The following is a 26001-nucleotide window of genomic DNA, read 5'->3' as shown; positions in this document are numbered from 1 at the left end:
ATGTCTAGAACAGGCAAATTTATAGAGACATAGTGTGGTTGTCCAGGGCTAGGGAGGATGGGGGGATTGGGAAGTAATGGCTAAGGGGTGCTGGATTTCTTGGTGGGCTAGTTAAAATGCTCTAAAATTGATTGTGGTGATGGATGTGAATATACAGTTGACGCTTGAACAACCTGGGTTTCAACTGCACAGGTCCACTTACATGTGGATTTTTTTCAATAGCAAATACGCAATCTGCGGTTGGTTAAACCCGCAGATGCTGAACCCACGGATGCAGAGCCATGTATATGGAGGTGCTTTTTATATGGAGAGCTGACTGTAAGTTATACTTGGGTTTTCCACTGCACAGAGGGTCGGTGCCCCTAAGCCCCTCCCTGTTCACTAGTCAACTCTCCCCTGTAAATATACTTGACTAATTGATTTAGGGAAGCTGGGCATTTAAAAAATTATTATTTAGATTTTACTTTTTTAGAGCAGTTTTAGGTTCACAGTGAAATTGAGGGGAAGGTGCAGGGATTTCCCATATACCTCCTGCCTCCACACGTGCTCAGCCTCCCCCAGATCAACATCCCCCACCAATGGTACCTTTGTTACAATCGTTGAACCTACATTGACACATCATCACCCAAAGTCCACAGTTTAGATTTATGATTCACTCTTGGTGTTGTACATTCTATGGGTCTGGACAAATGTCTAATGACACGTATCTATCATGTATGATATAATACAGAGTATTTTCCTAAAAATCCTCTGTTCTGGCATTTTTCAGAAAACAAGATTTTTGCTATACTTCCATTTGCTGCCTTAGCTCAGGTTTTCAGTTAAATAAGTAAAAGTTAACTGAGGCATAGCCCAACTACCTCATTTGGTTAAAAAATGTGAATGACAGTGAAACCAAACACAGAAATTAGAGGGTTCTAACTATTTCTACCAAGTCTTCCTGGTTCTGGACTAATCGTGAAAACCTTCTTTTAGCATAAGTAATACAATTTATCCCTCCCTCAATTGGGCTTTATCACCTTCATGTTTTCCAGTCTCGAACTTCAACCCCCTTTATCACAAGTTGCTGCCAAACTTGCCCCATATTTTCTCAGAATGTCCTCTAGGGATATTTCTTTGTGTGCGTGCCTGTGTGTGTGTGTGTGTGTGTGTGTGTGTGTGTGTTTGCCTCTTCCTCTCACCACCTCCCAACTCTATCTGCAGACCCTAAAACTCCCCGCAGAAACCACCAAAGATCATTTGGCTTCTTTTTGGAAATGCAGAAAGTATTATGTTTTTGGGCAAATCCCAAATAGAGCCCTCTCCAAATGCCAGTTTCTTCCCTATCAGTTTTATTCTCCCCTAATGGTGTGTTTGTTTGTATACATTTCAGGTTTCTCTCAGAAGCCCGGGCCAAAGAGGGGGCTGAGTTGACTTCAAAAGCCCAGGAGACATACCTGGCTGCTTTCTGAGTGAGCTCCAGCGGGAAATCTGGGCACAGTAATTGCAGCAAGCAGTGATATTCCCTCATGGTCAGCAAATCTGGAGTGGAAATGAATAGGAACACATTAGGTCTCTGCATGTGAAGTCACTGCTGTCTTTTTGGTCATTTCATGGGTTTCAGACCTACTCTCAGTACAGCTGCTCTTTTAAAGGTGAGTCAGTGTTAAGGCTGCATTAGCCACTAACCCTCCAAGGGTGAAATTTTAAGATCAATATTTCTACAAAGTTTTTCCTGGATGGGAGGCACCCAGCTACAATACTTTGGCCTAAGGAGCTTCACTGGTTTGAAAGATGGTCGGGTAAGAAGGGGGAATTAGAGGGGTAACTTTATTAGCCTTCTTATGTATGAAAATCCACAAGAGTGAGTCATTTCAGAGCTGGCTAAGTTTGCTGAAATTCTCTGGCATGGTAACATTCACCACAACATGCCCAAAGACCATCCACAGAATATCTGCAAGCAGTACTAAGGCAAATGCAGTCTTGCAATGTATGGAGGAGAAGAATACAGCATAGCAACCCACAGACCTTCTTACTCTGTCATCCAGTATTGTGCAGGCTGGCTCCTTTTGGATGCCTGCACACAACTCTGGTCATCCTATTATAGGAAGCCAAGACAAAGATCCAAGATATACAATCAAGGCAACCAAATGACTCCTGATATACAGAAGCAGTGCTTTGGGAGAGATGAGCCAGGATGAGGCTCTGTGGCCCAGTAGAAAACCCAGAGAGGTAAATCTCAGGGGGGTTTATAGAATGCCAAGGGAGAGGAAATACACTGATGCTTAAAAGTTGTTTTGTTACTGCATGTCCCAAAGCCAAGAGATTTTAGATCAGTCAGGCAGCTGCGATCCACAAGTATTCCATATAGCAAAGCATTTCAAATATGGAACAACGTGCTGATGGTAAAGCAAGATCAAGCAACCCAGAAGCCCTCCTAACTGGGAGCATGAGTGAGAGAAGGGAATCCAGAGGGCATGGCCACATTTGGGGAATGAACATGATGATCACAGGCACTTGGTTTCTTTGGACCTAAGTTAGCTCAAGCCACAGGAATCCAGATCTCCTGTCCCTGATAGTTTGGTTGATGCTTTTCCAAGATAAAAACCCCAAATCCCCAGGGACAGGCCTGGGTTCCTACTACTTTTTCATCAAGGCTCAATTCAAGGTGGGGGCATAGAGTTAGACTAACCACACTGCCAAAGTCAGGGACACCAAAGCGACAGACTCAGGGTCAATGTAGGTCAAAGGATCAAGATGGCTTTTGCGGCCTTCATCTTAGCCACAGTGGGGTGTGCACTTTCCTCTCCTCACTCGCCTGACCTAGGGCACAGCCTAGTAGGAGGTTTTGTTCTTCAAGGGAAGGAGTAATAGCCACTTGTGGGCTCGCAGACTTGGGGTGAGGGACAGGAAAGACGAAAGGGAGAAAAGCCACTGAATCTAATATGTTCCCACTTTATTCTCACTTCAAAACCCCCTGTATAGACAGAAGTGAGTTCTGGCAGGAACTAAATAAAGGAAAGTTCTATATTTGAATCATTAATGCTTTTTTTCCTTTCTTTCTTAAAATTAATTAATTAATTAATCTATTTATTTTGGCTGCGCCCAGTCTTAGCTGCGGCACGCGGGATCTTCGTTGCGGCATGTGGGATCTTTAGTTGCAGCACGTGGTACCTTTAGTTGCGTCATGAGGGCTTCTTAGTTGCGGCATGCATGCGGGATCTTAGTTCCCTGACCAGGGATTGAACCCAGGCCCCCTGCATTGGGAGCTTGGAGTCTTACCTACTGGACCACCAGGGAGTCCCCATTAACGCTTTTCTAGGCTAAGATTTGGTGGATGGATCTGATACCATTCTTGGGGGGGGTCAATGTATTTCACAGTTATTCATATTTATCCCCCAAATTATCTACAAGATATCCTTGGGAAGATAAACAGGGTAAAGGAAAATGAGAAGCCGAGAGAGAGTTGTATGACCCCCTTGTTCAATCAAGAAAGACAATGCTGGGAATCGATTTCAGCCTCCTGGTTTCCAGACCCTCAGCTCTCTCTAGGTTCTTGATGATATTCTAACCCATGTGCTTCAAATACTTGCTTCCTAAGGGTAGAAGAACGATTTACAAAAATAATTTTGTACTTCTCCAATGCAACAACAGTTCTTGGAAATACTAAATACATCAGAAAAACAGAATACATCCTGTTCACCACTTCTGGAACTTGACTATCCCAAACATAAAGTGAGGAAGATAGTCAGATAAAGAGATGAACGGGAAGTGCAGGCAAATAAACAACTTTGGCCAGTTTAATTGTGGAAGACAGCAGTTCTATTAAAGTAGAAGTGGGATAATATCAAGGCCAGATAATTTCAAGGGAGAGGCACCTGCCACTTGGAGACACTCCTGGGTTGTACAGTGGGTATTTGGGAGAATGGTGAGCAGTAAGTGTTGTTCCAAAATCAGAACACGGATGAACAAATGGGAGCTGTCCTCCTCCTGTCCCCCTGGCTTGGGTTCAAATCTTGGCTCTGCAGTTTCCCAGGTATGGAACCTTGGGCAAATTGCTCAATCTCTCTAAATCTCAGTTTCTCATCCGTAAAATGGGAATGATGACACCTACCTTTAAGGGTTGAAGTCAAGATCAAAAAAGATGATGTCTATAAAGTACTCAGCAGAATGTCTAGAACATAGTAACACCAAACAACAGGAGCTATTTGGTTTTGTTTTTAAATCCTGGGGGCAAAGGCAGGAGAGGAGGAAGGTGCTTCCTGCTGAGTGTAAATGCTTAAACCCCTTTAAAATTTTTCTGCCTTGAAAATTCAGTCGGATTGCTTGAGCCGAACCTGTTTTTGAATACTCTTCTGCAGTCTGCATTCACTTAATGCCTCCTCCGTTCCCAACAAGCCAGCGGTCTCCCCAGCTCCTGAGGCTCACACTCAGGCATTGGTTAACCCTAAATGCTCCTGCCTGTTTTGGGTCCTTTGGCTCTAAGAGCTCTCCAAGATCTCAAAGATCTGCCTTCCAGGCAGCCCTTTGTGCTTCAGGAATAACAGTAGTGAGACTGACTGGTCACTGAGCTCTGTGCTCAGGCTTTGAATTAGCTCACTTAACCTTCACAACAACCTCACAAAGTAGACGCTAGTATTCCCAGCCGCATTTCACAGATAAGGACGTGGAGGCTTAGAGAGATGAAATCATCTGGTAAGTGAGGAGAGAAGGCTCCAGAGCCTGGGGGACAGGAAGGGGACTTGGCTTCCCAGAGCAAGATCCTAGGCTGGGGTCTAAGGGCTGGATGGGCTTAATAATGATAATAATACTAACAGTTAACATTTATTGAGCACTTACTATGGGCCAGACACTGATCTTCCAAGGGTTTTACCTGTGCCATCTCATCTTATCTAATCTTCACTATGGTTATCCCCATTTCACAGACACAAAAACTCAGATCATGCTTAATTGCTGGAACTGGAATTCAAACTCTGGCAGTCTGGCTCCAAAGTTTACCCAACTAACATTTTCAGCACCTTGATCTTATCAACCGTAATGTGTGAAGGCTTAATAGCTTGTTCTCCTCCCCAAACAAACTGCAGGAACTAAATAGCTCCAGGTGAACTGGATCAAGGAGACAATTCAAGTGAATTGGGATTTTTTCATGTAAGAAATCAAGTCTGAAAGGTTCTAATTACTGTCAACAGGAAAGACTGCAGCTCCAGCACCACAGCCTTTGCTGAGCCGGAGGCCATGGGAAGGTGGGGGATGAGTACACCTGTGCTGGTGGCTACACCGCCATTTCTCATCCCCTCCCACCTGCCGGTGCTCTCCATCCTGGCAGGTGCAGGGAAGGTAAGTGGTGTGTACCAACAGATGCCTTCTCTAAAGGAATCCCCCCACAATTAGGAAAGCTTCAGCCAGCAGGTCCTGAAAGTTCAAAGGCAAAGACATAAGAAGACTCTGGTATAAGATCAAAATCAGAACACTCCCCACAAATTGGTGCTTCTCTTTTTGTGGGTGGTCAGAGCTGTTAAATTTTCTTATTCTAAACCTTGTAATAGTTCCATTGACTGTGTGGCTCTGGACCAGAGGTTTCTACACCCTCAATCCTATCATCTCAGGAGGCAGCACAGTACAGCATTGTGGCTCATAGCACGGACTTTAGAGTTAGACTGCCTGAGTCCAAATCCAAGCTTTGCCACTGATTTCAAATTACTGACCTTTAAGTGCTCTATGCCTCAGTTTCCCCATCTATAAAGTGGGTATAATGATGGTACCAACATCATTCAGTTGTTGTGAGCTAATGTTAAGAACTAAGAATAATAGCCCATCATAAGTGCTCTGTTAGTATTTGCTACTATTATTTTAAGAAATAAAGGAACTAGGGTTTCTTTAAGGTTAATTACTTTTTCAAGGAGACAGAACTAGTAAGAGGAGGGAGGACTGAGATTCAGACATACGCCTGTCTAGCTCCAAAGGTCCTGCAAGTTCTACTCTAGCAGGTGTGATCTGGCTGGTTAGTGGGGGACTTGACTTCTGATGATAGGATTGTTTATGCCAGGTGATTGACAAACTTTACATCTAAGTTAAAGACTTATTGGGTTGACCAGAAAGTTCGTTTGGGTTTTTCTGTAACATTTACAGAAAAACCCGAACGAACTTTTGGGCCAACCCAATATCTAAGTTAAACATACAGATACCCTCCAGGTGGGCAGGGCAGTTGTGTTAGTGCAGAGCCCAGACTATGTAATCAGATGACCTGGCTTCAAAACCCGGCCTCCACTCCTTACCACCAGTATGACTTGGACAAGTTAGACAATTTTTCTGAACCTTGGTTTCCTCTTAGAAATGTGACTTATCACAGTACCTACCTAATGTGATTGTTGTAAAAATCAAATGAGGTAATTTGTATATAAGGAACTTTTCTGAAAAATTAGCAAAATGCTCAATAAATGGGAGAATTGTTTAATAATTATTAACTGATTAAAACTTGAAGTCCTGAAATTAAGGCATCTTTGGCCTTAACTAAAGCCCTCAGCACAATGCCTGGCATATAGTAGTAAATATCTGTTGAAGGAATGATTGAATAAAAACATACACCGCACAGTGACCCAGATGACAATTTGGAGGGACGAGTTTCTGGTCACTGTGTGAACACAGAGATGGGGGATCTCCAGGCACAGGAGGCATGACTCTAAGTTTAGGGCAGTGTGAGGAGGTGCCAGGAGCTGTAAAGTGCTGAAAATGGAAAACATCCTGGTTGGTAGGTACTACAGCTCTCAGTGAACTCAATACATTATGGAAGGTGTAACTACATTCCATGGCCTTGCTGACTCCTAGCACTTTATTATCAAGTGCTCAATCCAATCAACTCGAATATTTATTTTCATTGGAATAGATCACCAATTTTACCGTGAAAATCAGAAGCCGCCTAGGGTTTACTTCTTAGTGATTCATTTTACTACTGTTACAACTCTAGCATGAATACTGGAGTTTTCAAGATAACCAACTCCTGACTCAAAATATTCTTTTCTTGGCTAGCCCTACTCTAATCCTAGAGAGTGATGGATGAGGTTATTTTGGCTAAGAAAACTAATCTTGTCACAAATTACTGAGGCCCAATATATTCAAGGGCTAACTCGTTCTCACTTCCTCCTTTCTTGGAAAAGAAGGATTGAAGACCTTCTCTTATCTTTTCTACATCTGGTCTGCCTTCTTGCTGTGGAAATTCTGGTCTCTGAAGCTCTGCGGGGGCAGCTTAGTCATCTCTACATCCTCCTCTCAGACCACCACGTGTGTCCACACGTTTGCTCAGAAGAACTGCGGCAGTGTGTGGTTGAAGATTCAGAGGCGTCCTGCTCTTCCTAGGAAACGGTGCCTTTTCCAGGGTCAGAATGGTGTCACTAAAAGAGACCAGTGGAGGAGTGCCAGATGGAAGGAATGAGGGCCATACCTTTGTTCCTTACTCAGAGAAGCCTTCCCCAAAGCCTGAATCAAGGGTTTTTACCTCCAAAACTCTGGAGGATGAACTGGGGTTTAGTCTGAGTTCATTTGCATGACTGCCTTTATGCTGAGGGCTGAGTGAGCTAGTGCTGAGACTGGAGCCAGAGATAATGAAATGCTACCAAGCCACGGAGAATCCCAGAGGACTCAACAACCTCTAGTTGGTTGGCTGCATGATCTCAATAGGAACTACCACAGAGGCCAGAGAACACCACAGCCCATGAGTGGACTCTCCAATTTTCAGCTGCAATTGTTTTTATATTCTTTTATGCAGGGGTTGTGAAGGCTCATTCCAAATGACACTCACCCCCAGCCAGGCTGCTCTGCCAAGAGATGCTCGGAAGGACATGGGTAATTCAGGGCATGACCATACCACCCCTTCCTTTCCCCAGGGCACTGAGGCTTTGGTACCAGTCCACAGCTGAGTAAATATCTCAGTGTTACTCTGCAAGGAGGGGAAGGGAGACGGGGAGAGTTGGGGGAGGGGAAAGGAAGGGGGCAGACATCTGACAGCTTCACTCCCCATGTGGCACTTGGTACCAAAAGTCACAGGAAGATTGCTCACATCCTAGGGCCATGTTCCTGTCGAGCAAAACCCCAGAAGAAGAGCAGACTGTGTTCTTAAATTTTATCTTCTTTGACAGCACTGTTGTTTTATATTGTAAATGGAGGAAAATGATAATTAGTTTACTGAAAGGGAAATGATTTTACAAAAGGAATGAGAAGCAATGGCTTCCAATGACACCTGTGGGGCCATTATTAACACTATCCTTTGCCAACTCATTACTCCCCAGAGTATGTGTAGTGTGTTCAAACAGGGGCAGAAAGCCAGACTCTTTAGTTTTTATATTTGATTATGACTAAGCCCAACATCAAGTGACTATTACTTTTTGGCCAGTATATATGTTCTAGGCAAAGTACTAAATCAGATATAAGAACAATTTCATGGCAATTTTTAGAATGAATAAAAGAAACTCCCCAGGAACTGTTTATATTATACACAGGTTTAAAGAAATGTGAGCATTTCTGATCAGGGTCTGAAAATTCTTCCCCAGGCATTGTGTGTGGCACATAATGGCAATCTGATCAGGTTTTGGGGCTAACCATGGCCATCTCCAGCCACCGCTGTGGGACTGAACCAGTGGGCTGGGCTGATATGTAAGAACCCTCTGTACTGTGTATACACCTTGGGGTGTTACCCTCTCTTCTGTACATCCTGATAGGCTCCTGAGAGTTGGAGGACCAAGGCAAGGCTTGGTTCTGGGGGGAGGCACTGTCTTAGACAGCTTTGATAACATGAAACACAACAGGCTGCACATGCCCAGGGTGGGAAGCCACGTGGCATTATGGAAGGAGGCCCCAGCCAGCAGGAAAGAAAGTCTCTCTCCAGTAGCGACAGGGCTAGCTACTCTGGCACAGGCACAGTCTCCTGACAGTTTACAGAGGGATGGAGGCAGCTTTGGACACTAAAATGTAGAGCAGGATCTTGGCACCATAAGCTCCCAAAGGGCCCAGCAGCCCATCGAGGAAGTTCTTTCAAGCCTAGCATTGCACTACCATTCGCACTCTAATCCAGAGGCCAACTAGTCCAGCCCTCTCAGGTGTTGCTCCTTCACATTTTTGTTTGGAAATGGGAGGACAGGGTGTGCCCTTGGAAGCAGAGATTTCAGAGCTAAGGTGTAATTTTTATCCAGGAAGAAGCAGGTGCTGCCGTAACCTCCTGTGACCTGCTCCTGTTCTTAACTGAACAGAAACGGTCAAACAGGCACAAGAGCTGGACAATGAACTTAATTCCCCCCTCACGGGAAGTAAAGGTGAGAGGAAAATCCTGCCCCCTCAATGGTGGTGTATCTGGAATACCTCACTCAATTTTTGAAACAGAGGTAGCATTTTAAAAAGAACTTGGTCTGAGTTCTGCAAAGAACTAATTACCTGATACCGGCCACAGGTTTTCTGGACCTCCAGTTTCTCACCTATAAAATAAGGATGTCATGGTATGTGAGGGCTGAACAAAATTTTTGAACATGTATACTTTTTGGAAGGTTTTTTTTTTTTTTTTTTTTTTGCTGTACTGCATGGCATGCAGGATCTTAGTTCCCCGACCGTGGATAGAACCCGGGCCCCCTGCAGTGGAAGCAAGGATTCTTAACCACTGGACCACCAGGGAAGTCCCTAAACAGATATACTTTTTAAAAATGGAAATTTTATGGGCTTCCCTGGTGGCGCAGTGGTTGAGAGTCTGCCTGCCAATGCAGGGGACACGGGTTTGAGCCCTGGTCTGGGAAGATCCCACATGCCGCGGAGCAACTGGGCCTGTGAGCCACAATTACTGAGCCTGCGCGTCTGGAGCCTGTGCTCCGCAACAAGAGAGGCCGCGATAGTGAGAGGCCCGGGCACCGCGATGAGGAGTGGCCCCCGCCTGCCGCAACTAGGGAAAGCCCTCGCACAGAAACGAAGACCCAACACAGTCAAAAATAAATAAATTTAAAAAAAAAATGGAAATTTTATAAGGAACCTTAATGTATAACATAGATAAAAACAAACCTCTTCTTACCCAACTTTGTCCTCAATAGCCTTCACCGAGGCTAGAGGTGTGGGGATGAGGAGGCTGCGGGAGAAGGCCTGAGGCACTGCTTTAAACTCTGGGCTCTAGAGAGGACTGTTTAAAAACCACTGGCCCGGGACTTCCCTGGTGGTGCAGTGGTTAAGAATCCGCCTGCCAATGCAGGGGACATGGGTTCGATCCCTGTTCCGGGAAGATTCCACATGCCGCGGAGCAACTAAGCCCGTGCGCCACAACTACTGAGCCTGCGCTCTAGAGCCGTGAGCCACAACTACTTAAGTCCGCGTGCCTAGAGCCCGTGCTCTGCAACAACAGAAGCCACTGCAATGAGAAGCCTGCGCACCGCAACAAACAGTAGCCCCTGCTTGCCGCAACTAGAGGAAGCCCGTGCACAGCAACGAAGACCCAACGCAGCCAAAAATAAATAAATAACAAATAAATTTATAAAAAAAACAAACAAACAATCCGCCTGCCAATGAAGGGGACACGGGTTTGATCCCTGGTCTGGGAAGATCCCACATGCCGCGGAGCAACTAAGCCCGTGCGCCACAACTACTGAGCCTGTGCTCTAGAGACCGCGAACCACAACTACTGAGTCTGAGCGTGCTGCAACTACTGAAGTCCGCGTGCCTGGAGCCCGTGCACCACAACGAAGGGCAGCCCCCAGTTGCCGCAACTAAAGTCCGCGCACAGCAACGAAGACCCAACGTGGCCAAAAAAAAAAAAAAAGAAAACCCCACTGGCCCTGACCCCTAAGTGGGTCTTATATAGTGCCTCACTAAGAGTGCAGGCTCCTGAATCAGCCGACGAGGATCTAAATCCTGGTTCTTAAACTAGCCATGTGGCATTGAGCAAGCCAATTAGAAATGAAAGTGAATAATAATAATCATCACATGAATATGAATAAAGATGATACTAATACTAATCATGAAGAGTTTTTGAGAGGATTAAAAGAGACGATTAAAAAAACGAGAGAGGTAGTAAACTTAAAGTGCTAGAATATGGCACAGGGCAAGCATTCAATAAAGAGTACCTACTCTTGCTATTACTCTCCTGTGTTTGAGGCACACAGGTGGGATGGCACCTGCATAACAAAAGGCACAGTTCATGGAAGTTCTCCAGCTCCAGCCAGTGGGTGGCTAGAATAATCTTATTCCTTATCTCATAATTATTTTATCTTGCTTCCTTTGTTCTTATTGACAAGTGAATAACAGACTTCCTGCCTGAAGGCAGGTGTACACCACCTTCCTTGATAGTCAGTGCACTGCCAATCCTCTCTCTTCTCACTATTAAAAGTAATGCTGAGTCACATTTATAAAGACACTGTATAATTATGCAAACTGTTTTCATATGCATTGTCACTTTTGATCTCCATAAGAAGTTTGTGGGGCAGAGAGAGGAAAATGCGAATAAAAATATTCCCATTTTTATAGACAAGGAAAATGAACCTCAGTAAGGGATAAAATCACCAAGTAAATGTTAGAGCCAGGATCAGATCAAGCCTTCCCATTCCAGGGCAAGGCCTCTTTCTATTACATAGGCCAGTTCCCTGTGATGTCTTTTTCTTTCTTGCCATATGGTCCCTGGGACCCTGGGAACTCAGCCTGCTTTTATTTCTTCTATGGATGAAAAACACCTAGCATAGCGAATTCCATAGTGAGAATGCAGTAAATGTTAGCTGCAAATGCTATTATTATCATTACTGTCACTATTGAAATCTGCCACCAGCTATTCCACCTCTTTCTATCATCTTTCTCCTAGGCTGACTCCAGGGTCAGATGTAGTCTATCTGGCTCCCAGCTTCCTTGTTGCCCTCCAAACAAACTGACAGAGGCTTTCTATTTTTGGTGACTTGCTGCTAATCTCTATAAGAAAATAGAGAAGGGATAACAAAAACAATAAACATTTAAAGTCATTATTAGCCTGTATCTGCAATGTTAACAGGACCAGACACAGATTAGCAAGAGAAATGTATATTTAATGTACATAAAAAATACTTCCAACTACCTTTTTCCTTTCCAATTTAAAATGAGGCTGATAGTTGGCATGGAGTTTTATAAGCTATCAGCAAAACTGTCTGATGAGGACTTGTCTGAGAAAGCAAGCCACAGAAAACAAAAACCAATAAAAGTTATTATTTCTCTGGGCTTTCCACTGTCCAAAGTAGCCATAGAATAAATAAGAAGTGGAACAGATTATGCATTTGTTTTGCTTCAAATGCATTTTCCTTCTTTTCTAAATAAACATAATAAGAAGCAGTGGCTAACAGAGTTACTCACTGAGGGTGAGCTGAACCAAGACAGACTAAAAATAAAAAACAATCTAAGTTCCCTGGTCCTCAGTGATTGTGCGAGTATGGGAAGGCTGTTGCCAGCATGTAGGCGTATTTATAAAGACCACAGCCTGTTCTCTTGTCAGAATCCACTAACTTCCACCAATGATGATGGATTTATGGCTACCCATCAACTAAAAAAATAGACTTCAGGAACAAAAAACAGCAGGAACCAGATAGAGGGTTGGATGTAGACAACACATACATTTCTTCAGATGAATCCACCTTTGTCTTTCCTGCTGTCTTCTGTCGTTTGTGGGCGTATATAATGTAACATATCTATAATTATATGTATATGTGTGGGTAAGAGAAAGAGGCAGCTAGACACAGAGAGTGTCTGACTTTTTTGGGACTGGATGGGAAAGGAAATTGATGTTAGCAGTTTCTGTTCCTTAAAGCCATCGGCTTTGTTTTTCAAAGTATGGTTTTCCTGGTAAAAGATTCTTTGCCTGTAATGTGAGTGAATCACTCATCTTACTTTAATAAAAATGTGAACCAAATGCTAGCAGCTCTCCATCCTGGGAAATGATACAATGGTTAGGCTTTCTCAACTCGGATGCTTATCTTTCAGTGGGACTGGCAGGTATACAAAAGGAAACGAAAAAGGTGAAAAATACCCCAGTGACATCAAAGGATAAACCTACCCAATTTCTTTTAGGCATAAGTATTCTAGAAGACAAAGTCTGGTCTTACTCACCGGAGTTTGGATCAGGTACTTGGTTTGCCCATTGATGGGTGGCCTTCAACTGGGCACCAGCTCTTTACGCCTCAGTTTCTTCCTCTGTCATGCCTCACATGCAAATGATCGGGGTCGATTAGACTAAGTTAAATATATTTTAAAGTATGTAAGATTTATACCTTTTGAATTTTGTCATGTTCATGTATAACCCATTTAAAAAATTAAGAAGACAAAAGTATGAGCAGTGGGAAGACATCAACAGGTCTTAAAAAAGCAAGACCGTTCAGAACTATAAAAAATTGCAAATTTTTTGTCTCAATAATCCTCAGGGTTCTATTTGGGTCTAATATTCTAGAATTCTTTAATTGTAATTCTCTGTGGTTAAGGCAGTAGCCTAAAGAACAGGTAGGACATAATTTGCATCTAGGGAGCACATAACTTGCTAGAAGAGTGGGGATGCTATGAAACCCATGTTATTGTCTGCTAGTGCAGTACACATAATAACTAAGGACATGAGATTTGGAATTAAGACAGGCCTGGGTTCAAAATGCCTCTGTTGGGACTTCCCTGGTGGTGCAGTGGTTAAGAATCCGCCTGCCAATGCAGGGGACACGGGTTCGAGCCCTGGTCCGGGAAGATCCCACATGCCGTGGAACAACTAAGCCCGTGAGCCACAGCTACTGAGCCTGTGCTCTAGAGCCCGCGAGCCACAACTACTGAAGCCTGCGCGCTCTAGGGCCTGCATGCTGCAACTACTGAAGCCCAAGCACCTAGAGCCCATGCTCCACAACAAGAGAAGCCACCACAATGAGAAGTCCGCATACCGCAACAAAGAGTAGCCCCTGCTCGCCGCAACTAGAGAAAGCCCGCACGAAGCCACGCAACTAGAGAAAAGACTCAATGCAGCCAAAAAAAAAAAAAAAGCAAGCAAGCAGGCCAGCCAACCACCCAGCCAGCAAGCAAGAAGATGCAGCCAGTCAACTCTGCATCTTCCTTCAGAAACCTGTTTCCACGTCCCTCATTCTCAGTGGCTCTATCTGCCCCCTCTAAATCACATTGTTTTGTCCATAATGAAAAGAGTTTGAAAAGCTGATAATCATCTTTTAAAATCCTTTACAGCCTTCTGGATCTTATTATAATGCCCCTTGGCCCTTCCTTATATATCAATACCTGCTCACAGTTCGGGCCCAATGGGGGCACAATAAGATTATACATCCCTTCAAATGAGGGCAGGGGTGGGGGGAAAAACACCTATCAAAGTCAGGGCTAAAACTGATTAGTTACAATGCTAATCAGACTTCATTTTTCTTCAGTCATAGTTATTGATGGTTTTCCTTCCTTTCTACAACCTAAGGTGATTCTCTGTCTCCTCCTGGGAACAGTGTGCCTGAGCAGAAGGGAAGGCTCAGAGACTTGGAACCCTGCCTTGGCTCTGCTGGACTACCTCACTTGAGCAGGCTACTTACTCGTTAGGCCTCAGTTTCTTTATCTGTAAAATGGAGATAACAATCAGTTACCTACTTGACAGCAAAAGGCCAGATCTATGATCCTGTGATTCCCAAGGCTCTTTCAAGTTATGGAGCTACAAAATGGACTAACTTCCAATGCTGAGAACAATGAAAATGGATTTTCCAGGTGTCTGTACCCTACACAATAATACCTAACGTATTTAAAACTTAACTAATAGGCAATCTCAAATATCTAAATGCCAATAAGCCTCTAAGTAGGCAAGACAGGTGTCACCAAGTTCGCACACTAAAGCTTAGGTGGTTAACTTACAGGCTTCTGAGAAATGTCCCGATTATGCTCGCAGTTGTAATAAGCTTGGCCATCTAGTTTCTAAACCCAATACAGACTAGACAAAGTAACCTGGGAGAGGAAAAGGAACTATAACAGGCAGGTGCAAGGACAGCAATGAGAAATTAGGCATTAACAGCATGATAGAAACATGACAGAGAAGCAGGAAAAAATATTTAAAATACAATCAATGCTTTTAGGGTACACTTCAATAAGCTCTGACGGCAGCAGTGTTTTCCAGCATAATTTATAAGTATATACTTAGATGCCAAGATAAGCAGTGTTTTCCAGCACAATTTATAAGTATATACTTAGATGCCAAGATAAGTTCTATTTAAGAATGCAGGGAACAGTATTTTATACCTATATCTATATCTCTATATAGATACATACAAATATATTTTGAAAAGATTTCCATGTACATTACAAACAACAAAAATTTTTGGTACTCTAAGTATAAAACAGTAGGCTGTAAAACTTTAAAACTCTTCTTCTGAGTTTTTCTATATTTACTGTTTCTGAGCCATTTATTTATCCTGGTGTTGGTTATTTGTTTTTAAGCTACCTTCCTGAGTCCTATACACCCATTACCTCATTTAATCCCTCATAACGGTCCTATTAGGTAAATATTGTTGTTTTCATTTTACTTGCAGATGCAGGGAGGTTAAGTCATTTGCCATTCAGGCTTTGAACCATGGGTCTGCCTGAATCTAAAGCATGTGCTTTTAAGTATTCCATGATTTATTAATGATATATGTGTCTGTTTGCCCCATTACCACCAAAAGATTGAATCTTGAGAGTGAGGATTTTATGTGCCACAGGGACTGGTACATAGTGGGCACTTAGAAAATGTTCCATGGACTTTATCTCTATGCCTCCTTACATAGATCCCAAGCCCTTAAAGGTAACATAGTATATCCCAATGTACCTCCAAGGATGGTTCATGGATCATCTATATCCCAGACCTACAGAATCTGAATCAGAATCCTCAGGGTTAGGATGTGTGAATGTGCATTTAAACAAATAGCTCAGGTGAATTTATGTATATCAAAGTTTGATGGGACTTCCCTGGTGGTCCAGTGGTTAGGACTCCACGCTTCCAATGCAGGGAGTGTGGGTTCCATCCCTGTTCTGGGAACTAAGATTCCACATGCTGCTTGGCATGGCCAAAAAATTAAAAGAAAAATTTTTTGAGAACTATTGACCTAGTGCTTGAAAGCACATTCTTTGGAGTTAGTCAATCCTGGCTTCAGATCCCAGCTCCACTACTTAATAGCTGAGTGATGTGGGGGCAAATTAGTTACTTAAATTCTCTGAGCTTCAATTCCATCATCTTTAAAATGGAAATAGGGCTTCCCTGGTGGCGCAGTGGTTGAGAATCTGCCTGCCGATGCAGGGGACACGGGTTCGAGCCCTGGTCTGGGAAGATCCCACATGCCACGGAGCGACTAGGCCCGTGAGCCACAACTGCTGAGCCTGCGCGTCCGGAGCCTGTGCTCCGCAACAAGAGAGGCCGCGACAGTGAGAGGCCCGCGCACCGCGATGAAGAGTGGCCCCCACTCGCCGCAACTGGAGAAAGCCCTCGCACAGAAACGAAGACCCAACGCAGCCATAAATAAATAAAAAAAAAAAAAAAAAAAATGGAAGTAACAGAAACACCTACCTCACATGGTTCTTGAAGGGACGAAGTTCACCAGGAATTATAGAGCATCTATTGTGTGCCAGATACTGCTCTATTAGGTGCTTAGGATATATTAGGGAACAAATAGACAAGTTCTTTGCCCTCCTGAAGCTTACCTTATATTGGAGAAGACAGATAAACAAAATAATTAACTATATAGTAAGTTATTGATAAGTTTAATGGAAAAAATAGAATAGAGCAAGTCGAATAGGGAGTGTGAGGTAGTAGTGGTGGCATCGTTTTATAGAAAGGAGTCTAGTTCAGTTTCATGAAGAAGGTAATGCCTAAGCAAAGACTTGAAGAAAGTTAAAAAGTAACCTAGGCAGACATCTGAGGGAAAAGCAGTCCAGGTAGAGGGAATAGCTAATGCAAAGGCTATATGGAGGGAACATACCTACTGGGTAAGAAGTACAGCATAGAAGCCAGTGTAGCTACGGCCAAGAAAACAAGAGGGAAAGGACTAAGGAATATGGTTGGAGAAATAACTGGGACCAGTTCATGTGTGGCCTTTTAGGCCTACACGTAAGGATTAAATAAGATAGTCATGTTAGGTGCTTAGAACAGTACATGGTACATAGTAAACACTTAATGGACGGTATCTACATCTGTATTTACATTAACATCTTCTGGTCCCTAAGCAGAGCTAGTCTGGAAGGTCAGGCTACAGGGACTATAGCAGGTTTTATGTACTTTGGTGGGGTTACAGAATCCTTCAACATTTCCAAAAGTACAGAAATCAAACAGATCAAAGGCCTGGGTGATCCCCAGCAGCAAGTAGAGATGGTTAATTCTCTGCAGGTGCTCAGAAAACTGAACTAACAGAGACACACAAAGTCAACATAGCTTCAATAAAAGACAGGGAAAGAGTGGGGTGTGGATGGGGTGGGCTTGGCTAAAGGCTGAAATCAACAGAAGAGTCGTTAGTAAGGTAAGAGAAAAAGCAGTGGAGCGTGGAAGCATCACAGCAGATGAAAAACATTCTAATATCAATGAGACCACAAAGTCAGGAGAATAATGACTACAAACGGCTGGGGAGTAAGCCAGGGAGCCCAGCAACATGAATGCACTTGTATGGGGGGAAAAGCAAATTAAGAGATTCAGGCAAAACTATCCCGTTTCCTGGTGGAGGAGGCTCTTTAATCTTTAATATCTCTCTCCTGACACTAGGCACTGATCTTGCCCCAACAAGAAAAAGGATAGCGTCTGAGAAGCTATTACTTCTCGATTCGGCAAAGGACTTCTGAGGAGATGAGTGCCATGTGGCTGCCAGGCTAAAAGGATGTGTTCTCTCAGCCCTCCTGTTTCACAGCTGGGGAGGTCAGCGCTAAGACACACCCACCCACCCTCCAGGGCTCTCCCAGTGGGAAGAGCTGCCTGCAGGGCCCCGGAGCTCTGGAGAGGGGTGTGGTCTTTTTGGAAACTGGAGGCAGGCAAGAGTGTAATAAAGGCCGGATAAAGATACCCAGGCTGGGCTTTAAACTGCTTTACATTTCTGTGCCAGTTTCTTCTGGCACCTGCCCTCGGGAAAGCTAAGCCAGGTACTATCCAGTGGAAATCTGGAAGTGGGCATCCTTTGTGGCCTCAGTTATGCCAGCTTGCCAAGGAAGGGTGAAGTGCTTGGTCTCCATGACCCTGACCTAACCTACTCAATAGGTAACTTAGGTGTTACTTTCAGTTTAGTCTGAGTCAGAAGAAGTGAAGAGCAACTCACTTTATGTGATGTTCAACTCAACACATTCAGTTTGGAATCGAAACCATTATGAAAACCAGTATGAGAAACCTTGTATTTTTATTCCATTCCTCAAACTATTTGTCAGTCTGCTTTCACCATCTCCTGATAGTAACCATATATTTGCTTTGGGGGTTCTTAATTGCTACATTCCTACCTATTTATTCAGTTAATAAATATTCAGTGCCAACTGTGTTCCAGGAGCTATGCTAGGCTCTGCAGAAACAGCAATGCATACGACAAAAATCCCTATTTTCATGGAACTTACATTCCAGTATGTGTGTGTGGGTGAAGAGATAAATAAAATACTTGTAGAAAGTGATAAGGGCGATGACATAAGTAAAACAGGGTGGTGTGATGTGGAGTGACTGAAAGTGAGATACTAGATGGGGTGGTCAAGGATAAGCTCTTTGAGAAGGTGTCATTTGAGCTGGGGCCTAACCGGATGAGAAGAAGCCAGGCATGCAATCTGGGGAAAGAAGAAACAGCACATGCACAGGCCGGGAGATGGGAACCAGCAGCAAGAGTGTTTTGCTTCCCATTTCCCTACTCTGCACACACATACTACTTCTCTGTCTCTGGCACGTTACAATCTGTTAAAGAAATTGCCCTGTGAGGCCTGGGAAAGGAATGATATTGAACGAAACGTAATTCCAAGGCTCACTGATTACTGGAGACACATATTGGCACTGGCGGAGGATTGGGAGCATAAGTAGGTACTCTGATCCCAGAGGAAAGATAAGGCAAGGACTCTAGAAACGGCTCCTTCCCCCTTTGTTGCTGCATTTCCCTACTATGGTTAATTGGCAAAGCAGTCCGTGTGAAATAGTGCAGGATGTCCAAATTGCAGCACTGTTTCACACATCATCATTTCAAGTCACCAACTGACAGGATTTAGCACTCTGTGTCTGGCAGCAACCAGCAGTGAAGCAGAGAGAATTCCACTAGATTATCCAAAGCATCTGACCCGCAATTGAGGAGTGAGGAGAGCATTAAAAAACAACAACAACAACAACTCCTGAATGGTATAGTGAGCCAATTCAACGTCAAACAGACACACACAAATATCCAGCCGCCTCTGAGGCAAAAGGTCAATTTCTTGTGCTTGTCCCTGATCTTCAGAATCCGTTCTTCATCTAAGTTCAGTCCCTCATTTCCAAGCAGAGTCAGGCCAGATGGGCTGCTCTAGGGCAATACTCCCTTGTCTGACTCCAGAGGAGCGTTAGAGCTGAAGTGGATGATAGCAGGGTCAGTGGGAGAGGAAGAGGGTACAGTCAGAAGGCAGGACACGTCCTCTAAAGATAAAGTTTTGATAGATTGGTTTTTCAGCTGAAGAAGCTGATATTTGGAGCCAGATCTTTATCTTCGGCAAGCCCACCACAGATCCCAGGTTTGGGATGAGGGCATAGAATAAAGAAGCAAATTTCCATCTAACAAGAAGTAGACAGTACTGAACTGCCCTGCTTTGTGGATTTCTGAACTTTCTAATTCTCTTAATCAAGTCCGAGATTTCCCATGCCTCATCCTTCTCCCCTCTAAGCCCTTCTCACACAGCTGTTAGGTAAGATTTACCAGATAGAATGTGTTTGCAAAATCTGTTTTGTTCATTGGAACATGTTTATCTAGAAGGAAAGAAAAAAAAAAACCTGTCCCTTCTCACTATTTACTTTTTGGTGACTGTCTTCTGGGATTTGGAACTGGATAAACAGATGGCCTTCACAGAAGGAATCAGGCGGAACGCCAGGGTGTGTATATATATCTTGATCTCAGTGTATATATCACAAATAGTCCTCATCCACACAGCTGTGCTGGTTTTGGAGGGAAGTGAGGGGACAGCACCCTCTGGACGAGAGGACTCCCACTGCCCCAAGGTGGAGTGCTCCAAGGGCTCCCTCCAAGGAGCACCTCCCTGGTGGAATCTTGGGCTACAGGATGCCAGATGGTTTCTAGAGTTCCAGCCCCAGATATATGACCCCAATTTCATTTTCTATGGTAATTAAGGTTGTGCCAGATTCAAAACTGTTGCTTGTGATTTGTACTGGGTTTGTTTGATATATATGGGTGCCCGCAATGTGCTGAGCGTTTGCATCGTCTATAGTGATTAGTGAGCTTCGAGCACCTCTGCAATACACTGGATGCATCTGTGTTAAGGGCATGCCTGTGAGGGTTGTGGTTGTGTGTATGTGTGTGCACGCACAAAAGTCGTGGAAGGCCTGAAATACAATTATTTTCCAGGCCACGGGAAAAGTATAACTGCTAGAGGGAACAGGGTACAGCGATCCCTCACGTGACAGCAGGCTGCTACTGACAAGAGGTTGGGAGGGGGAGTGGAGAAGCAGTTTCCTCCTAATTTTTGGACCTTCTCCGACATAAATGTCTACTGTGCGGGTTGGTGGTGGAGGAAGTAACTCCATAATCGATATGTTTCAATTCCAAGGTTTGAAGAAACCTCATTACATTTCAGGGGACTCTTCTAATAGCCAAAAAAAAAAAAAAAAAAAAATTCTTCATTTACTTCACAGAATAGGGTTCAGGTGTATGTTTTCTTCACCCCTGGCAAAATTCCTTTAAATAACCATGAAAATAAAAGATGACTGTAATGCCCAGACAGAGAACTGGTGCCAAACAGAGCCAACCCAAAACCCCCAGAAATCCCAAACAAAAAAACCTCCCTGAGATAAAGTGGTTGCATTCATCAGGTTCAGGTAGCTCAAAGACAAGAACATGAAATGATTAGACTCTAACAGACCAAGGTGCTGGAGGTAATGGGACCTCATAGAGACCGAACAAAAGATTCTGTTTCTAACAAAGGTTCTGCAGACCTTTATACTACAGCGAGCAGTGAGCGTGAGGGATGCTGCCCAGGAAATGAAAGGACTCAGTCGTTCCTCTTCAGTGAGCGGAGGCCAGGAGGAGTGTTCCAGGGCACTCTCACAAACACTCTTTAATAATACCATCCAGAGCCTTTGATTCACGGAACATGCTGAAGAATAAACAGCCTATTAATCTGAGTTTTCTGGTGCGCCTGAGTATACAAAGCAGCAATGAACTAACCCCTTGGCTCTCGCCAATGTCCCAACGGCGCCCCATCCGTGGCTCCACTGCGCTGCTCCGCTCCCCCTCTCCACTGCTGCATGCAATTTGTCCCTGGAAAAGCTTCAGGTTTGGGGGCGCTGATGGTTTCGACTAAGGACGCCCAGGCCAAACCCAGGGTTCAAAGAACTGGAAACAGCGCATCCTTGTCTGGCCATAAGTGACATAACCATGTGACTTCAGGCTCAAATGAGAACTGTGTGGTAATGTGACTGGGTGAGGAGACAGAGTCATCAGTCTGCCTCTTTCTGAGCCAAGTTGACGGCCACAGGCCTGGGAAAGGAAGGCCCAGTTTCAATTGCTTCCCAGTCTTGGTTACCTTGGTGGCGGGAAGGGCTCCTGCATGGGTGGGCTTTGGGTGCTATTCTGTGGAAACATTCCTGGGCATTTTGCCTAAGTAAAAATTACCAAGTAAGGTCCCTGAGTTTTCAAGGAGGAAAGGAGAAGAAAGATAAGTGGCTGTTTCACTCTCAGACTCTTTCACTGTGAGTTGTTCTTTAAAAACAATCAGGTATAGCTTTTGTGATAACAACCATTTGATGAAGGACCAGGGTCTCCTTTCCGCCCTCGAGGAAATCATAGATAAAGAAGCTGATAGTATGAACATTGAGAAATAAACCAGGGTTCAGTTGTTGAAACAGTGTAATTGAGGCTAGGATCATAGGCTCAAATCAGCCCTGAGAGTCAGGCGGCTCCTTTGTGTCCCATAGTCACCGATCTCACACAAGGTGTGTGCTTAATCATAAAAGGAACTGGCCTGGTGAGCTGGATAAATCAGTATCAGTGCTACCCAACACACACACACACACAAAACCTCAAAGTACACATCCCACTGACCTCAAATTCATATACACAGGAAAACACATCTACTGAAAGTTTCCATTCTAAAAATAATTTCAAAGAGGTGCTCTGATTAAAAAAATTAATTCTAAAGTCCTCTGATTCTACTTTCAGAGAACTACTTTGTGTTTGGTCTGTTGAACTAGAGAAAAAAGGGCACGCATCATAAATTTATTTATTTTTGGCTGCACTGGGTCTTCATTGCTGCGCGCGGGCTTTCTCTAGTTGTGGTGAGCAGGGGCTACTCTTCGTTGCGGTGCGCAGGCTTCTCATTGTGGTGGCTTCTCTTGTTGCAGAGCACGGGCTCTAGGCGCTCAGGCTTCAGTAGTCGTGGCATGCGGGCTCAGTAGTTGTGGCACGCAGGTTCTAGAGCACAGGCTCAGTAGTTGCAGCGCACAGGCTTAGTTGCACCACAGCATGTGGGATCTTCCCGGACCAGCGCTCGAACCCGTGTCCCCTGCATTGGCAGGCGGATTCTTTACCGCTGCGCCACCAGGGAAGCCCAAGGGCACGCATCTTGCAAAAGAGAAGGAACAGCACAGAAGCTCACATACTTTCCGTGATTGACTTTGAGACGCCATAGAATGCAGTGATTAGACTGGCATTTGCAGGAAGCATGGACCTTGCAGTCAGATCTACTGTAGATCTGTCACTTGCTGCGTGTCATCTTAGACATGTCACATAAGATCAGTGAGCTTCAACTTCCTCACCTGTGAAATGGGAATCACCCTCATGGGATTAGTATGTGGATTATATAACATACGAAAAATGTTTAGTGCAGTGCCTGGGTGGGACACAGTAAGTGCTCAATACATTACAGCTGTACTTATTACTCTTTGAATCTTCTAAATACAGGCACAGGAATCAAACATGGCTCTGGGGAGGGACCTAACTGGTAGTCGGCACATGAGCTACATGAAACAGAAGTTTCTTCATCTCTTTATTGGACTGGGCTTAGAAGGTCTCCAGATCTTCCCTCAGTACATTGGAAACAAGAGTTTGAGTTTCATGGGGTTACTGATGAAAGGACCATGAGAGATTAAATCCTAGTATTCTGGGGACCTCCATTTTGGCTTGCAGATGGACCTGGCATTTTCCCATCCCAGAGTCTGGCTGAGCAGATACAGCTTTCTTCCTCTAGGCTTCCACCTGTTGATACAAACAGATGTATTCTGAACACAAGAGGGGCCCTGCAAGCACAGATCTGGTATCAGACAGCCTTTCTCTGCAGCATTCCTGGGGTTGTAAAATGACAAACATTCCAGCAGGCTGAATCTAACCCTTCCTGCCCTGTAGCTGGGGGCGGGGCCTTATGAAGCTGCTTCTTGTGATTAGAGCCATCAGTACCTCACTCCAAGACTGTGAGGTGGACTTCATTAATATTGATGAGTTGCAGCTCGTTAACCTCATTTGATGTTTATTTACAACCATTCTTCTCATATGCTAATGAGTGACACTGGGCTCTTCAGATAGAAAGGAGAGAACTGGACCCTCTCTGCCAGCATCTCCTTGGCAAACTCCTGTCCCTTGAAAGAGAAGTTTGCACAGAGGGAATGATGCCAAATGGAGGGAATGCAGCAGAGAGGACAAAATGATGTGAAAAGAATGTCTGCAATGTGATGCGGGAGAGAGAAGCCCAGCTGCTGGGGCCATGGTGTGACTGAGGTTTGGTTACACCCACCTAGTGGGTAACAAAAAGAAGCTGAAGGGTGGGGATCTGAGGAACTATGAAAGGGACAATATGTTAGGTTTTGGAACTGGGGTGGGAAGTGGAGATGAGTGGGCCCCCTGTGGATCAGGGGGCTTGAAGGCCTCTCTCCAATTCATTTCACTTTCTTCTAAGATCTTAAGGAAATCGACAAACGGGGGATTGGGGTAATTTCTGTAAGACAGTTAAATGCCCACAGCAACTAATGCTTAGCAAATGCTTGGCTTGGAGAAAGAGTACTCATTGTCCAGAACATCACTGTGAAATGGGTAAGCAGGGAGGAAAAAAAAAAAATCACTGTTTCTCTTTCCTCCAAGTTATGGTTATGTTATGTATATCAAAGAATAGTATAATCAAACAAGGAAGAGTCAGAGACTGGGGGAAAATATTTTTGGAAAATATGGCCATTCTATTGTTTCAGGGATGCTGAGCCTACAGAACACAGGGCCTCTTCCAAATTTCATAGTACGGAGCAAGTCAATTTTGAGACGTCCCATCCATTAAAAAGGTATGAAAGACTATATAAGACATATGAGAGGGATGGAAGGATATATAAATGTTTATTAATATCAGCAGCAACATCAAACTTCAAATTTCTTAAACACTTAAACATCAATTCCCACTATATTTCTTGTCTTCACTCCTTTGCACTTTACATTGCTATTTAGACAATTATTCCCTTCCTGCCTGCGGGGTCCATACCCTCCCTTTTCTCTCAATCTGATGTTTTCTGTGCAGCACTTTGAAGATTGTTCCTATCCTTGACGTGCCTTTCTGTGAGGCTAAAGAGGCAGGAGAAAAAAGGAATCTCTTACCTTAAGGATTTAACCACATTTAAGTACAAAGTATTGGTTCTAAAAGGGTAGATTTTATGTTTGAGTTGTTTGTGTGAGATCATTATCCCTTAGGGTACAAATTTAATCTCTTTCAAGTTTCCTATGAACTCAGTTTCTGTTGGAGTGAAGGAATCAATAGCAGTCTGCATTCAGCCTGACAATGTGCAGCTCACCTATACTTAGGGACAGACATGTCCAGAAGAGTAATCGACAGCTGTATGCTTGTTCTAGACTACAGCAGTGTTTCCCAACCTTTTAAAATCCTGCCCCCCCAGCATTTTCATACATTTTTTTCCAAGTGCCCCCCCCCACCGCCGAGAAATTTTAACATCATAGATACACTGTATGTCTATTTTTTTAAGTGGAGGGCCACAAACCACTGTAATATTTAATTTTTTTGCCTCTCAAAGAACCAGTATTTTCCCCCTTCAGAGAAATATTGCTCCCACTGAGAATGCATGTTCCAGAGACTTTTTAAAAAGTATATCATCTGATTTCCAGGGTTGAACCCAACGTTCTCCCAAAGTGAACCACCAGACACAATTACACCACTGTTTTTTTTTTTTTTTTTTTTAAAGGGACTTTGCACATATAGTTAAGGGTGTGGACCTTTATTTTTTTTATTTTTTATTTTTAAACTTTGGGTTTATTTATTTATTTATTTATTTATGGCTGTGTTGGGTCTTCGTTTCTGTGCGAGGGCTTTCTCTAGTTGCGGCAAGTGGGGGCCACTCTTCATCGCGGTGCGCGGGCCTCATTATTGCGGCCTCTCTTGTTGCAGAGCACAGGCTCCAGACGCGCAGGCTCAGTAATTGTGGCTCACGGGCCTAGCCGCTCCGCGGCATGTGGGATCTTCCCAGACTAGGGCGTGAACCCGTGTCCCCTGCATTGGCAGGCAGACTCCCAACCACTGCGCCACCAGGGAAGCCCTACACCACTGTTCTGATTTCAGAAAAAGAAAGAAAGAAAAAAGGATATCTTTGTGCCTATCTGGTGATAGTTCTTCCAAAGAAGAGAGCAAAATACTTTTTTTCACACTGGACCTGATCTATCCACTGAATAATGGCTTACTTTTTGGCTGTGGGTTAACTTTTTACAATACTTCTTTCTGAGTGCTGGAAGAGGTAGTAGATTGTCAAGTCCCTTAGGGACCCCCAAATAGTTCACTCTCCTAAACGTCAACAATATATTCCCTTGTAAGAGTAGAATTAAGTTCATTATGTCATTAAACTTCTCCCAAACTCCAGAGGAAGACAGTGATCGGTATTGCTATTCC

The 26001-nt window shown here is 44.0% G+C and overlaps 1 protein-coding gene across 2 annotated transcripts in view; it reads right to left on the bottom strand.

Annotated features, from left to right (window-relative positions):
- C8H11orf49 (chromosome 8 C11orf49 homolog) overlaps nt 1–26001 on the bottom strand; it is a 199904-nt gene that overhangs the window by 25506 nt on the left and 148397 nt on the right. For both annotated transcript variants that reach the window (XM_036859614.1, XM_036859615.1), the window contains exon 4: nt 1437–1521. In XM_036859614.1, the coding sequence (XP_036715509.1) occupies nt 1437–1521 (85 nt within the window). The remainder of the gene's footprint in view (nt 1–1436; nt 1522–26001) is intronic.

Source organism: Balaenoptera musculus, chromosome 8 (assembly GCF_009873245.2).
Source record: "Balaenoptera musculus isolate JJ_BM4_2016_0621 chromosome 8, mBalMus1.pri.v3, whole genome shotgun sequence".
Lineage (NCBI taxonomy): Eukaryota > Metazoa > Chordata > Mammalia > Artiodactyla > Balaenopteridae > Balaenoptera > Balaenoptera musculus.
The sequence above is the reverse complement of the archived record's forward strand: the minus strand, read 5'-3'. Positions and strand labels throughout refer to the sequence as shown.